The sequence below is a fragment of the Erpetoichthys calabaricus genome, chromosome 7 (assembly GCF_900747795.2).
Source record: "Erpetoichthys calabaricus chromosome 7, fErpCal1.3, whole genome shotgun sequence".
Lineage (NCBI taxonomy): Eukaryota > Metazoa > Chordata > Cladistia > Polypteriformes > Polypteridae > Erpetoichthys > Erpetoichthys calabaricus.
In genome coordinates this window covers 108,288,403-108,304,513 of record NC_041400.2, presented here as the reverse complement: position 1 = coordinate 108,304,513, position 16,111 = coordinate 108,288,403, and the positions used below count along the sequence as shown (strand labels likewise).

Genomic DNA, 16,111 nt, shown 5'->3' with positions numbered 1-16,111 from the left:
ATGTCTCTGGTGACTCTTCCTAAGAAGTCAATAGACGGATTGGGAGAGCATGGGGGGTCATGAGGTCGCTGGAAGGGGTTGTGTGGCGCTCCCGATATCTATGCAAAAGGACGAAGGTCCAAGTCTTTAGAGTCCTGGTGCTTCCTGTCTTGCTATATGGTTGCGAGACATGAACGCTGTCTAGTGACCAGAGACGAAGACAGGACTCCTTTGGTACCGTGTCTCTCCAGAAAATCCTTGGGTATCATTGGTTTGACTTTGTGTCGAATGAGTGGTTGCTCATGGAGTTCTGAATGAGGCACATTACCTGCATTGTGAGAGAGTGTCAGTTATGGCACTACGGCCATGTGGCATGTTTCTCAGAGGGTGATCCAGCTCATAAGATCATCATTGTTGGGGACTTGAGTGGCTGGACCAGACCAAGGGGTCGCCCACGTAACACCTGGCTGCAGCAGATACAGGGTCATTTCCGGAGGGTGGGACTGGACTGCGTGTGTGCCTGGGGGGTTGCAAACCGGGATCCCAAGTTGTTTCATTGTGTAGTGGGTGCGGCAACGCACTATACCAGTGCATGTTCTCCAACTTGAACTTGACTTGCATTTTTAGTTTTTTATGTACAGTGATCCCTTGCTATATCACGCTTCGCCTTTCGCGGCTTCACTCCATCGCGGATTTTATATGTAAGCATATTTAAATATATATCGCGGATTTTTCGCTGCTTCGTGGGTTTCTGCGGACAATGGGTCTTTTAATTTCTGGTACATGCTTCCTCAGTTGGTTTGCCCAGTTGATTTCATACAAGGGACGCTATTGGCAGATGGCTGAGAAGCTACCCAACTTACTTTCTCTCTCTCTCTCTCTCTCTCTTGCGCTGACGTAGGGGGGTGTGAGCAGGGGGGCTGTGTGCAGCTGCTTCCTGAAGGACATGCTGCACGGTGCTTCGCATACTTAAAAGCTCAAAGGGCACGTATTGATTTTTGACTTTGTTTTTCTGTGGCTCTCTCTCTCTCTCTTCCTGCTCCTGACAGAGGGGGTGTGAGCTGCCGCCTTCAACAGCTTTGTACCGGCGGTGCTTCGCATACTTAAAAGCCAAAAAGCCCTATTGATTTTTTTTTTGACTGTTTGCTTTGCACTCCTTTGAAAAGGAAGATATGTTTGCATTCTTTTAATTGTGAGACGGAACTGTCATCTCTGTCTTGTCATGGAGCACAGTTTAAACTTTTGAAAAAGAGACAAATGTTTGTTTGCAGTGTTTGAATAACGTTCCTGTCTCTCTACAACCTCCTGTGTTTCTGCGCAAATCTGTGACCCAAGCATGACATTCTAAAAATAACCATATAAACATATGGTTTCTACTTCGCGGATTTTCCTATTTCGCGGGTGGCTCTGGAACGCAACCCCCGCGATGGAGGAGGGATTACTGTATAATACATTTCAATAACAATGCATTTCCTAAATTACTTAAATGTACACAGTTTATGCTATACAATAATTTAACACCTTTTAAGTTTATCCTTACTGCTAGTAGGCATCATAATCTATACTAATAAAAGGCAAAGCCCTCACTGACTCACTGACTGACTGACTGACTGACTGACTCACTGACTCACTCATCACTAATTCTCCAACTTCCCGTGTAGGTAGAAGGCTGAAATTTGGCAGGCTCATTCCTTACAGCTTACTTACAAAAGTTAGGCAGGTTTCATTTCGAAATTCTACACGTAATGGTCATAACTGGAACCTGTTTTTTGTCCATATACTCTAATGGAGGAGGCGGAGTCACGTATCGCGTATCCTACGTAATCACGTGAAGTCAAAACAAGGAAGAGATTTCCAGCACGAGTCAAACGCGGGAACGAAGGTAAATGACATTAATTGTTGAGTGTCTTTTAATACTGTGTAATTGTTGAGTGTCTTTTAATACTTTGTAAGCATACATATTAACAGATGTGCAATTAAACGTGTGCATTTACGGGGTGATTTCTCAGGCTTAAAGCTCGAAGTGATCACTCGAGTGAAGGCAGCTTCACAAAAAAAACAGATCCTTAACAAACTGTTATTGGTATATTTTACCTCAATTTTAAAAGGTTTTCTTTTCTTCTTAATAAAAATTTAAAAGCAGAACTTCGCCGGTGCGAACCGCGGGGATTTGAGCGACTGACGCATACAGACATTTTCATGAGTGCAGGTACTTCGGAAAGAAAGCACCGTGTAAACCTAAAGTTTAAATTAAGTTCATAGACCTACAAAAGGTTGCCATTGATTTGAGGCAAGATTGCTTTTCTCCTGTACAACTATACGTTGCATTCTCAAGAGTGTGCTTGCACAGCTTGGTCATATTACAACCGGAGTGCTGAACTGACAACGTGATATACAAACAGAACAATCGTAAAAACAGGATTAAATAAAAAGGCTGCTACCGTTGGCAAAGCAACAAAAAAGGAAGACCTTATATGACGTTCGTTTATAAAACAGCGGAGAGGCTGTGTGAAGTCAGTTTCACAAAAAAACAGATCCTTAACAAATTGTTATTAGTATATTTTCACTCAATTTAAAAAGGTTTTCTTCTTAATAAAAATTTAAAAGCAGTAGTACTTCGCCGCTGCAAAGCATGGGGATGTATATATATAGATAGATAGATAGATAGATAGATAGATAGATAGATAGATAGATAGATAGATAGATAGATAGATAGAGATTATATATATATATATATAGATAGATAGATAGATAGATAGATAGATAGATAGATAGATAGATAGATAGATAGATAGATAGATAGATAGATAGATAGATAGATAGATAGATAGATAGATAGATAGATAGATAGATGTGCAATTAAACGTGTGCATTTACGGGGTGATTTCTCAGGCTTAAAGCTCGAAGTGATCACTCGAGTTAAGGCAGCTTCACAAAAAAAAACAGATCCTTAACAAACTGTTATTGGTATATTTTACCTCAATTTTAAAAGGTTTTCTTTTCTTCTTAATAAAAATTTAAAAGCAGAACTTCGCCGGTGCGAACCGCGGGGATTTGAGCGACTGACGCATACAGACATATTCATGAGTGCAGGTACTTCGGAAAGAAAGCACCGTGTAAACCTAAAGTTTAAATTAAGTTCATAGACCTACAAAAGGTTGCCATTGATTTCAGGCAAGATTGCTTTTCTCCTGTACAAGTATACGTTGCATTCTCAAGAGTGTGCTTGCACAGCTTGGTCATATTACAACCGGAGTGCTGAACTGACAACGTGATATACAAACAGAACAATCATAAAAACAGGATTAAATAAAAAGGCTGCTTCCGTTGGCAAAGCAACGAAAAAGGAAGACCTTATATGACGTTCGTTTATAAAACAGCGGAGAGGCTGTGTGAAGTCAGCTTCACAAAAAAACAGATCCTTAACAAATTGTTATTGGTACATTTTCACTCAATTTAAAAAGGTTTTCTTCTTAATAAAAATTTAAAAGCAGTACTTCGCTGCTGCAAAGCACGGGGATGTATATATATATATAGATAGATAGATAGAGATATATATGTATATATATATAGATAGATAGATAGATAGATAGAGATATATATATATATAGATAGATAGATAGATAGATAGATAGATAGATAGATAGATAGATAGATAGATAGATAGATAGATAGATAGATAGATAGATAGATAGATAGATAGATAGATAGATAGATAGATAGAGATATATATATATATATAGATATATGTGTGTGTGTATGTATGTATGTGTGTATATGTATGTGTATATATATGTTGATATATGTATATATATGTGGATGTGTATATGTATATATATATATGTATATATGTAGATATGTGTATATGTAGATATGTATATATAAGTATATATGTTTATGTATATATATGTTTACATAACCTCTTTAACACACTACTTCTCCGCTGCGAAGCGCGGGTATTTTGCTAGTTTCCAATAAAATATGAAGTATAAATACAGCCACTAAAAATATGCTACTTTCAATAAGTAACTAAAAATAATTAACTTTCAGTAGTAATATTTTGCTCATGATTTTATCTCTTTATGAATCGACTGGTGTGGCTGTTCATATTGTCTGTTAAATAATCCTGACCATTATTGTGATTGTGAAGTCTAGTCTGGACAAAACCAATCAGACCCAGGGACAATAAGAAATCTTCTCACAGAAAAGCAGCAACGCGGCAGTAATGCTAAATCTCACACCACTATGTCAACTGAGAGTGAAAGCAGCATACATTACTTATGTGGTTCTTGTTCAGATCAAGCAGTAGGCATAAATTCAGGCACAGTAAGTTTGCCCTTAGTATTTATTTATATACAAAAATGTTACACACTGGTCTTTATTAAAGTGCTTAAGAGCATGTATCATATCCATCCATCCATCCATCCATGCATCCATTGTAAGTATGAAACCTAGCAGTCCTTTAGAATTGGGGCTGGGCTATCTAATGCATTTTCTAGTAAGATACTGCTGTGTATTAAAACCTTAACAAAGGCTTTTTTGAGCTTAAAAAGAATTTCCACTTACCAATGACAGCGTATTAAGAAGAGGGGGCTAAAGCTATGAGTCACTTACCAATGTATTAAAGTCAAATTTTACAATTATGACTTTACATAACAATAAAAGAATGATTCAGAACTATGTTGTTCAGAAATTGTATTGATCCATGAGATTAAAGTTTTTTTTAGCAACAATGCTTTCCATACTATGAGGATTACATTATTAAGGCTTTATGTTATAAGGCTATTATTTTAGCATGACATACTCTTGTTACAGCTTCTGCTGAGGTTTGTTTCTAATTTCTCTCTTTTTTCTTAAATAATTCTAATAATTGTTTTTGACTTTCTATTTTCTTTCTATACTCAGTGTCCATGATGGTTCTTTTTTGCCTTTGGTTGTATCATTATGCACTGTATAATAAATCTGTTTTCAGATGTCCTATGTCAAAATGAAATTGCTTGCCAGTGGAATGCTCTCAGTCAGACTACATTGAACCTAGAATGGTTGTAATTTGGAATTACATCACTCACCATGCAAAGGCACATACTTTATGTACTGTGTAATGGTCACTGTGAGTTTCAGGTAAAGTGCTGACACAGTGCAGCTGAGGGGCACTGCAAATGATGTCTCAAGGGTACCTTGCCTGGGGGGACATCAATGTAATGAAAGGATGGCTGGCGACCATTCATTTAAGTAAGTTACACCCCCAGACCGTTTGTGGGCAGCAGCTATACTTCACCCAGGTAATCCCAGAGCCCACAGTAGATCCCGGGAAATGTAGTTGGAGAGCACTTCACACAGGGCAGAGGGCTTGCCTTATCCTGGAAGTACATCCTGTAACAAATAGTGGAAACTGGAAATGCTTCTAAGGCACGGCTTGAAACGTTCTCAATTACAGTAGAGTGCATGGAACTGAAAAAGTGGAAGATTTAGTTCTCCTGGAAAGAAGAAACAGGAGGTAAGAGAAAGAAAAAAATAAGGAGCTAAGGTTCAAAAGAATGAAGAAGAATATCATATGGTGATGAAGAAGCCTGAAGAGTTGTCAGGGAAGACACTCTTATTTAGTTAACCTCATAAGGTACAGGGCTGTGTGTGACCAACCTCTTGTACTTCCGTGTTTCCATCCTTCTATTTTCCTCTCCTGTTTTTATTGAGTTTCCTTAATAAATATCCTGTAACTTGTAACTCAGGTCCTGCTTAAGTATTGCACTAGCCAGTCACACACTCAGTAGCACACCCTGTATATTACAACTGTAAATTTCTGTATATATATCATGATGATTCTCTATTCATGTTTCAACATTTTACTTTTATGTTTATATTGCATTTCTTTTATCCATACTATATTTGTAATTACTGTATATCATGAAAATGTGCTTAAAAAAGAAAAAATGGCAAATTAAAATAACCTTTAAATTTGGAAACACATACTGAATTTCATATGAAGGGCATTATCTAGCTGTGTCGTACAATTATAAAAAAACTTCGAAAGTGGTTGGGTATTAAGGTTAAAATGACTTTTGGAAATGAAAATAAGGGTAGCTCTCCATTGTTGACAATACTCTCAATGTAGCCTGTTTGCAGTTTTAACTGGTAATTTATAGAGAGAATGACTGAAACACATAATACTGTACATCAAGGAAGCTATTTTCCACTTTCATTATAATTTGTATTATTTTATTTCTGACAGATTGCCTGGTGGACAAGTTGCTACCAGGATAATGCAGGAAAATAGAAGTTTCAAAGCTGACCTTCCCTAGGAGGAAGTAAAACAAATATGGCAGAGAAAGTATAACTTTACAAGCTAATGTGTACAGGAGCCATCCATTGAAGGTAATCCCTGTTACTCAAAGAACTGCCTTGAATTTGAATCCTCATAGGGTACCAGACTGGTATATTCATTGCTGATGTTAGAGAGTGGAGAAATGTTGCATGCTGGTTGGTAACAATGTCACTGTACTCTGCACATGTGACTCTACTGCTACTACTACTGTTACTACAAAGTGTAAGGTTGTAAAGAACCATACTGTTCATTCAAAGAATAGGCAGCCAAGGAATCATCCTGGAGAGCTGGTCATTTATGGGTTATTTAAAATTAAGGTGTGCAATAATACTAGGGCAACTATAGGAAACTCTAGCCTTCATTCTTATAGTTACTGAGAATCACTGAGGAGGTAATTCTGGCAGTTTCCCAAGCTTTGAACATTAAATTTGTTAAAATGGCAACTGTTAAAGTAATAAGAAAAGATTCACTGACATGAGTAAGAAAATGTAAATTAAAGGTTGGAGGAATTGCTAAAAAGTAAGTTAGTTTGGTAGTAAACCCATCTGGCAGACAGCATACAAAAACCTGATTGAAAAGGCCCAGTGTTTCTGTGATGTTCGTGTATTTTATTCTTAATTATTCACCCTTTGTTCATTCTCATTTTGTGTGGTCCCTTTTCAAAATTGCAGACACTATTCATTATTATTGTGAGTGTGGAGATACATCAAGGATGCAGTCATGTAGTTACAAGTTTTATTGAATATCGAATACTTTTGCTGAAAAATAAACACACTCTTAAAAATCTCTTAATGTTCTTTAGGTACTGTAATGTACATTTTCAAATAAAAGTTTCAAGTGCACAAAAATAACAATTTCTCAGACCCAAATTGCTCTCAAAAGAATTGATCCATTTAAAAAGTACATTCTAGCTAGGTAAAGATTAGTCATGTGAATGATTACATGAGGGCAAAAGATGTGCAGTAATTAGCTGTTCTGTTTCACTGCTTCAGAGATCAGGGTTCAAATTCCAGCTGTGTGACTATTTAGAGTAAAGTGTGCCAGATCTCCCTGTGTCTATTTGTGTTTTCTCCAGGACCTTTGAGATTTCACTCACACACTAAAGAATGCATGTTAGTTGGATTTATTGAATTGGCTTCTAATACCAAGCTGCAAGAATAAGTTCTGACTCAATGCAAAAGTATAATGGAATATGTGAGTTCAGAGGATGGATGGATAAATATGGGATATCATAAACACTATTTTAGAATATTCTCAAAAAAAGCAGCTGAAGCAATCAGTTCTAGCCATCTACAATGGAATACACCTGAATTTTCTACTTTCCTTTTTCTTCATTGATTATAGAAACTACAATTAATTATTCAGTTTTTCGGCTTTGGGGAAATTATGTGGTTCAGGACTGCATACATATTTTCTAATTTTATAAGAAAACTCTTCTTGTAGCTCTCAATGTAACTACCAATACTGCTGCATGACACAGGGATTTTCCTCTCCTCTGAACAGCTAATGGAAAATGATAAATTTCATTTTAAAAATCTTGAAAAGTAAAAATGGTAAAAAAAAAAAAATAAAGCACAATGAGCAAGGTAAAAAACACTAATTTCCACACAGCCTCAGCAATCAAATTAACATTCACAGCTACAGTACTGCAAACTCGTATTTATGGTAGGAGGAGGTCTAGGCAGATTATAGTTCCTTGGTACATCAAATGAAAGGCTGGCGGGTTTTTGACACAACAAAACATTACGAGGGTGTAATTAGAGAAAATACATAAACATACATTATATAAGAGGTTTAGAGGCTCAAGTATGATAAAACCAAAGACTGTTTGTAAAAATGTTTCTGATGTAAATCAAGTGCAGTATGCTGTGTAAAAGGTTTGTCAATTCATCCATCCATTTTCCAAACCTATCTTATCTTGAGCAGGGTCACAGGGAATCTGGAGCTTTTCCCAGCAAGCACAGCGTGCAATGCAGGAACAATCACTGGACAGGGCACCATCTATCTTTGGCAAACACACAGACACACACTTGGGCCACTTCAGCAACATCAGCACTCCAAAGCTGCATGTCTTTGGACTGTGGGAGGAAACCAGGGCACCCAGAAAATGTTGTCATGGGGAGAACATGCAAACTGTACCCAGGTAGGACCCAGGGCATGAACCCTGGGCAGCTTACTGTGAGGCTGCAGCACTACCACTGTATCAATGTGCTGCCCTTTTTCATTTCACTTTACTCTTATATAGCTCAGAAGACAGAGCTCTTACATTAATATACACATGTAATACTTTGGTCTGTTCCAGTCACAACAGCTGAAATGTTCTAATGTTCTACATTGCTGTGTAAAATGTACATACATAAGCTCACATAGTCTATATACTGTATATTGTCATTTGACACTTTTTACTGTCCGTAAAAATGAGGTAAAATTCCAACTAAATCAAAATACCAAATTGATTTGACAGGTATTGTCCCCTAAAATACATCTCTTGTTCAGACTGTGGTATAAGATGACAGGTGTAGAAAGAAATTTGTGTTGGCGTGGCTAGATCCCTGTGGCAAAACTGTAGGAGCCTGCAAAGGAAGTTGTTCTTACTAGGTATGGAAACAAGATGTTCAGGTAAAATTCTGAGCCATAAAACACTACATCTGTTTGATCTGCAAAATGCTTCAGTTTTAAGCTGCATATCTGAACAACAGTCAATTTTGCAAAAAATGTTAGAAAAGTTTTCTTTACACAGAGAATCACAGACACTCCTGCAGTGTTAAAGGTTTACATATACTGATGCATTGACAGAAAATGCTGAAAAAATCTCAGGTTGCTCCCCATCACATCCTGAGTGATCAGCATCAGTATAAAAAAGGTCGTACAAAGCTATTTCGTCCTCAAGTAAAACAATTTCCTGCCCATTGTATTTTACTGACACACTTTAGGATGTTATTGTTATCTGGGCTGATAGTTTAAAAAATCTGAATACCTCCTAACGGGCAAGTCTCCAAAAGTCTCAAAGCTGTGTGTCACATGCACACATTTTACTAACACATAGGCCTACGTGGCTTAAAGGCATAAAGACAAGCGCAGGCACAAAGTTTACTCCAGTATTTATTATCCAGGAATAAACTGGAAATATTGTTTCTACATCCTCACAAAATAAAAGTGCTTTTTCAAGAACAAAATGCTACATTTTTGGACTGCTTGCATCTGCCGGTCACTATTCGTCTACGGCCATTCCTATCTCACAAGATCAATCGCGGCTCAAATCGGGTGAGGTTGGGACTCATTCAGGTCCATAGGTAATACAGAACGCTCCCAAAAAGTAAAAAGACTTCTTTACATATAAAAAGTGTAAACTATAGTTTACGCATATATAAACTGAAATGCGTTCATCGTCAGACATAAATGTGCGACTCAAGTAGTAAAAAGAAAAAGAAAATAAAAAACTAGCAGGACCAAAAGAGCGCGCCGGTCATCTGTCAAGACGCGCAAGTCACAAGACCGGAGCGTGAGTGAGAACGTCACGTGACCCTCCCTGGTCCTGACTGACTCTCGGCTCTCTCGCTCAGACTGGGGTTTTGTTGTTCATTTATTATTACGGGAAGAAGATGGCGGCGGAGAGGGAACCTCCACCGTTGGGAGATGCAGAACAAACCGATTTCAGGGAACTGGAGGACGGGGAAGATCTGTTTATCAGTACTGCCTCAACGCTGGAGGTAGGGTTCCTTAGTTTGTATGTAGACAATGTAAACAGGTCGGGCTGATGGTGTTAATGCACGAACTGTAACGTATTATTTAAATGATGCAAAGGGGAAAAAAGTCGGACAGGGGCCCGTATGAGCAAGCGGTTACCGAAGGAGCGAGGAACGTAAGTTGTATTTGAACTGTAGAAGGACACACAGAGTACAAGATCACGTCGGGATCAGCGGGGGTGGTGATCCACGTTATAAGAGACTCGTAAACGAGATGTACAGCACCTCATGAACTGTCTGGCACTTACCACGCATGTGTGCAATTGTGGCAGATCAGATCTGAATGATTTCCCAGATCGCGAAAAATATCATCAGCGTAATGTTAACACTCATGCGCAGTTATGTTATGAATGAAATACGATCGTGAGCACATAGGGCATGTCTACAGCGAAGTCCCTCTTAGACCACTTGCCGTCTGGTAAAAAATAAACTTAGGCAAACCAGTAAATTGCTCGCCCTTTAAGAATGTAGCACTTTTCCTCACTAGACTGGACCATTAAAAACTTGTTTTCCTGCGTAATAGTATGTAACGGGCCTCTGTACCCAGATTTCTACTGGTGACGGGGCGTGGATGGCTTGACAGGTAAAGGGGCAGAACCCGCTGACACGAGGTAGCAGTGCGCATGCGTCTGCACCTGAATGTGGTGGGGATTCGCGTTCCTTTATTTACAGCAGTCGTCACGAGGTGGGGTGAGGTTAAGTAAATATAATGGGGCAATGGTTACAGCAAGAAACGTAAAAGGTAGCCCATACTGTAATTTGTCAGGACAGACTTGCATTGTTCTTAGCTCAAATGTTAACTTATATTTCCTCATTCTTTTTTATTATATTTACCTGCTGGTCTTTATGTTGTATGCCTATGTTTAAGTTTGTTTCTGCCGCTTCAGCATAAATTGCACTAACCAAGCTCAAAAACAAGTGAATTTTCTTCTCAGATATTAAGAAAAGAAGTGAATGCAACGATCGTGGTAAATGTTTTAAATAGCAATTTAAACATTCACGTTAAACCAACATGCGGCTTGCTTTCAAATCAAACCTATGGTAAAATCAGTATATTACAAGCTTCAGTCAAGTTTTCACCCAACTGAGTAAAGAACTAATAACTTATTGCAAACAGCTGTCAGTGTAGATACTGTATGTTCGAAATATCGTCCACGATCAGTTCTGTTAGCATTGTGCATTTTTTGTGGACATTATGTCTTATCGTTTTCCAAACAACTTTAGTTTGGTATATTAAAGTTTGCAGTTTTGCATGACGTGTTTTAAAATAATTTTTAATCACTTACATAAGTACAAAAACTGTATGTTTAGGGCATGTGTTTAGGTTCTGTTTTAGCAGAAACCTAGGAATACAGTTAATCAGCTATTGTCTTTTATGAAGTTTAAAACATTTCATTATTACATCTATCCGTGCATATATGTCACAAACATCCTTCTCTGTTAGCTTTGATAATAATGTGCACTTTAATACGATGATTGGAATTTACAGTGCATATCGTCTTATACAAAGTTTAATCCATCATCACCTCGCCTCCTACTCTGCACATAAGTTCAAAGCAGAAGTTTAACATAAACACTTTAACTCTCCTTCTTTCCAATGCTCCACCGCTCCTCTTATTCCATGCACAGTGATCAGGTTCATATATATCTTCATCTTTTATACTTCTATTAGTCCTTCCAAAAAATATTTGAGCATTTATTGTTCTCCTTCAGATCGATGGAGTTTGCTAGAGTCAAAAATTTACTTGTGTAAATTGTATTTTTTTTAATAAACAGTAATTTAAAGTAAATATATTGATAATAAAGTGCATATTATTTTGTTGTTACTTTAAATTTAATTGCTTTATTGATTTTTAATCTATGAATGTAAATTAGATTACAATCATAGATTACATCTTTTCACTTGTGGCATGCAACTTTTGTTACCTGTCTTACTACACTTGCTGAACAAACAGGCCCTAGCCTAATGTTACTCGATCATATCTACCTCTTTTGTAAGTTGCTTTGGATAAAAGTGTCTGCCAAGCAAAAAAATGTAAAATTTAAGTGTTATGTTACATTTCATGTGTGTTGTATTCACTGTGTGATGCTTGCATTTTAGGTTTATTGGATTATTATTGTCATGTGCTATTGTTACACCAAGCATTAAAATATACAGTACTGTTGTCACTAGTCTGTGCAGTACAGTTTTATTGCACTGTGTACACATATCAGTAAAGTGTACATGAAATTTGACCTTGTTTTGAACCACTGTAAGCTGGCACAGTGGTGCATTTGTTCTTATTGCTGCTTTACAGCTCCAGGATAATGGGCTCACATTCTGGCGTGGTTAATGTCATTGTGGAATTGCAAGTTATCTTTGTACTTCTCACACATTATATACTCTGCCTTTACCCTCCCTACTGATACACATGTTATGTGCTAGGTAAATTGGGGTGAGTCAAGTATGTGTCTGAGTGAGTGTACCATGCTTTGGACTGCACTTCCTAGATTGTTTCCTGCCTCGTACCACATGCTGCTGGAATGAGCTCTGTACACTTTTAAATTGGATTAAGGAGGTTCAGAAAGTGAATGTATGACTGCATATCTGCCTAATGGATATTATTTTAAGACAATTGTAACCTTCTCCTATATGCACATTTCCTGGGAACTCGCATGTCTTTGAATTTTACTTTGTAAGTATCAGTTTCATATAGGTACTAGGGATGATTTTAACTGTAGTTTTTAATAATTGATTTGTTCATGTAATACAATAATCATATAAGAAATCTTGTAAAATTGGTGCAAGGTTGTCATCACCACAAATATTTTACATCAAAAATAAGCAGATGGCAAGCTCAAAGTGCTAAATAACAACTGCTTTCTGACCTTCAGTATTTTCATCATACTTGCTGTAAAAAATACAGCATTGAACTTTAGTAGTGCACTAAACCAAAAGATTAATAAAATAGTTTTGTCTTACCTTCCTTATATACATGCCTATGAAAGGCTTAGGTATGCAGACAGCATTTTCAACAAGCAGGAATATCACAGTTGTTTATATTAAAGGGTATTTGGAAAGGGACCATAATAAAGGTGTCCATCTGTTTACATGGGTTGCTTATATCATGGCTGTGTAATCCATTCTACTGACACAAACGCTACAGTTTTATGTGAGTCACAGTAACTTGAAGAGCATTAGCGAGTTGAGTGGAAGTGCCATTTTATCCTAACAGACTGTTTTTCTTTTCACTCGTATTTTGCAGAATAGCAGTACCATTATGTGTTCTTATAAAGAACAGTTGCACTTGATAATGAGGTATGATGGAAGGGGAGTGTTTTGGCAGTTAATAGTGACCTGAGTGTCACAGAATTTAAGACTTTTTGACCTTCCTACATATCAGGATATGTCTACCGGTCAGAATTGGCTTTGTAGTAGTGCAACATAATCAACAAGAAATTGCGGAACTGTAGTTATGTGACTGTACTGTCCATTCTAGAGCAGATACACATCTTCTTTTGTTATTTACTCATTCCTATAATTTTAACTATCTTTATTTTTTTCATTATTTTATTTTATTTTAAGAAAATCAATTTAAATGTATACATGAAATGACTTTTATAAGACTAGGAAAACAAAAATGAAAAGAAAAAAGATGAAGAAACATATCAAAAAGTATGTAAAGGAAAGCAACAAAACTGAATTAAACCCCCACCCAAGATACAGAGAGGAGTACTGACAGCATGGGCAAATATAGTTTGAAAAAGAAAAAAAAAAAACAAAGGGAAATTGTTCTTTTTCGCTAATGTGAATGCTTATTCTAAAATTGTATGAATTAAATCTTGCCATATTTAAAAAAAAATTAAAACAGATCCTCTAAGTGAGAATTTGATTTTTTTTTCCAATTTCATATAGTATAGAACATCATTAAACAACTGGCTAATGAAAGGTGGGTTGGGATTGTTCCAGTTAAGCATGATAAGTCTACATGCTACATGCTACATGCTAGCTTAAGCATGGGAAAGGGCGCTGTAATTAAAATGTATTATTAATAGTGTGGTATAGGCAGTTACAATCAATTGGTCCTTCTTTGCTTTAGGACCATCTTGGAGTAACCAGACCTAGCTGGTTAGTAGTGATTGTGACGCCAAGAATATCTGATAAGCATTCAGACATTTTTGTCCAAAGTGATGTTAATTTAACATGTGGCCGAATGAGGCTGGAGTTAGATTGCGGCTCATTTGTTTATTAGACTGCCTTGTCCAAATAAGCTTGTATATCCTATAGTTCATCTGTATAAGTCTTTCAACATATGAAGCACTGGCATATTAAGTATTCTTTGCAGGGCTACAGAGTTAAGTCACAGTTAGGACATTAGCTACTGGGATGCACTGTCTACACACTCTTACTTTTTAAGATATTTTTCATTGCTCATTTATTTTCCCCCATTAATCTTAAATGATCTGTGTAATCCTCTCCCATCTCCTTTCCATACCAATATTTGTGGTTGTCAGAACAGTCCTAACATACTAACTTTCACAATATGATACAAGTGAAGAGGTTCAAGAAATAAATCCCATCTTTCAAAACTTCATGCTAATAAAAATATAAGTCAGAAGAATCTATATGCAAAATAATAAATAGTTTTAATTTCGTGCAGGCTTTTTTACCAACCATGTTTCCATCCAAGGTTTTTATTGCAAACAGCAAACATTGTCATTTCACACAGGTAAGTGAAAGAAAAAAATACATTTGTTAGTAAACTTAGAAATACTAGCAAAATCTTTGGATGCTTGACTTAGTGACATGCTCTGTAAATCTATTATTTTCTCCCTCTATGCTTATATGGTAAGCTTGCAGAATTGTGTAATCGAAAAAACATGACATGACTTTAAACTGTGGGCCCAAGTCCATTATTTAATCTGTAAATCTGCTTTACATATGTTATAATTTTCATATTTTCTTACATTAAACAATGTAGTTGCTTTGCTGAAATGTTTTATTTGCTGCTAAATTATACAAAGCAATAAAGACTAAGAAACAAATGATCTTAGCTTTGCCTTCATTCCAACTGAAATTTGTTACTTAATTTGAGGACTCATTTGTTTCCTGTGAGCATGAAGGCTATGAATTTGTAATATCACTTACAAAATTCACAAGCAAAAATTAATATCCGGGGGCCTCATTTATAAAACTTTCCATGGATTTCAATGTGAAAATATGCACATTCCAAAAAAACAGGAAAATGCATATGCCAAAAAAATCAGATTTATAAAACCTGGCATACACATATTTCTATGCAATTTACCACTTGTAAATCACAGTCACCTTGTAAATATGCATACTTGAACGCACCTTGAAAGTCGCACAAAAACATCCATATATGGAGCAAGCTAATCATCCTCATATATATGCAGTCACACAATGCTGCAGAATTTCATTGGGCCCCTCCCTTCTGTTGTCATCCGTATTCAAGACTGTCTAGTTATGCTTCGCAACTGAGAGTGCAAGATCATACACAGTGTTATTGTGCCTCTCCTCTGTGCTCTGGAAAAGGTCTAAGGCACCATCCTCTGAGCGGGTATCTTCTTTCACCTGGCACAAGTAATGATGTTATTGCTGTTACAATGAATAGTACAGGCCATATGAAAAACTGAAGGTTCAGCCAGTTTCCTTACCAACAAGCCAGCCACCATGTACAGCACCATTACGTCTATCAAAAATATTTTTCCTCAAAATAAATGAACCACGGGTTGACCCAGACCACTGAAATACAATGTTTGCCAGTCATACCTTGGATGACTTGTGCATTAACAAAAGCAGCTTCATTCTCGCTAGGTGCCCTTATTGCTCTACGAGTGCAGTAAAGTGCACCGATTACATTAGGAGAACCACATTGCTTTTTTATGTTGGCAAAAACATGTTATGTTTTATGTGAAATATGCATACCCACACCATTCAGAATCTTAATGTAGTATCTCAGTGGTCGGTTAATGTCTTCCAGCAAAGCAGGCATGATGGAGTGAAGCTTGACGGATATATTCCTGATCTGTTGGTTAATTCCCTGAGAAGTGTCATTAGAGT

General features: G+C 36.9%; 1 protein-coding gene across 2 annotated transcripts in view; it reads left to right on the top strand.

Moving 5' to 3' along the window:
- The first annotated feature begins 9,823 nt into the window (after positions 1-9,823).
- Positions 9,824-16,111, top strand: part of snx2 (sorting nexin 2) — a 125,430-nt gene continuing 119,142 nt past the window's right edge. Inside the window, exon 1 of one of the 2 annotated variants that reach the window (XM_051929976.1) lies at positions 9,824-10,011. In XM_051929976.1, the coding sequence (XP_051785936.1) occupies positions 9,904-10,011 (108 nt within the window). In that variant the 5' untranslated portion in view covers positions 9,824-9,903. The remainder of the gene's footprint in view (positions 10,012-16,111) is intronic. The other variant, XM_028805250.2, reaches the window with a different exon arrangement.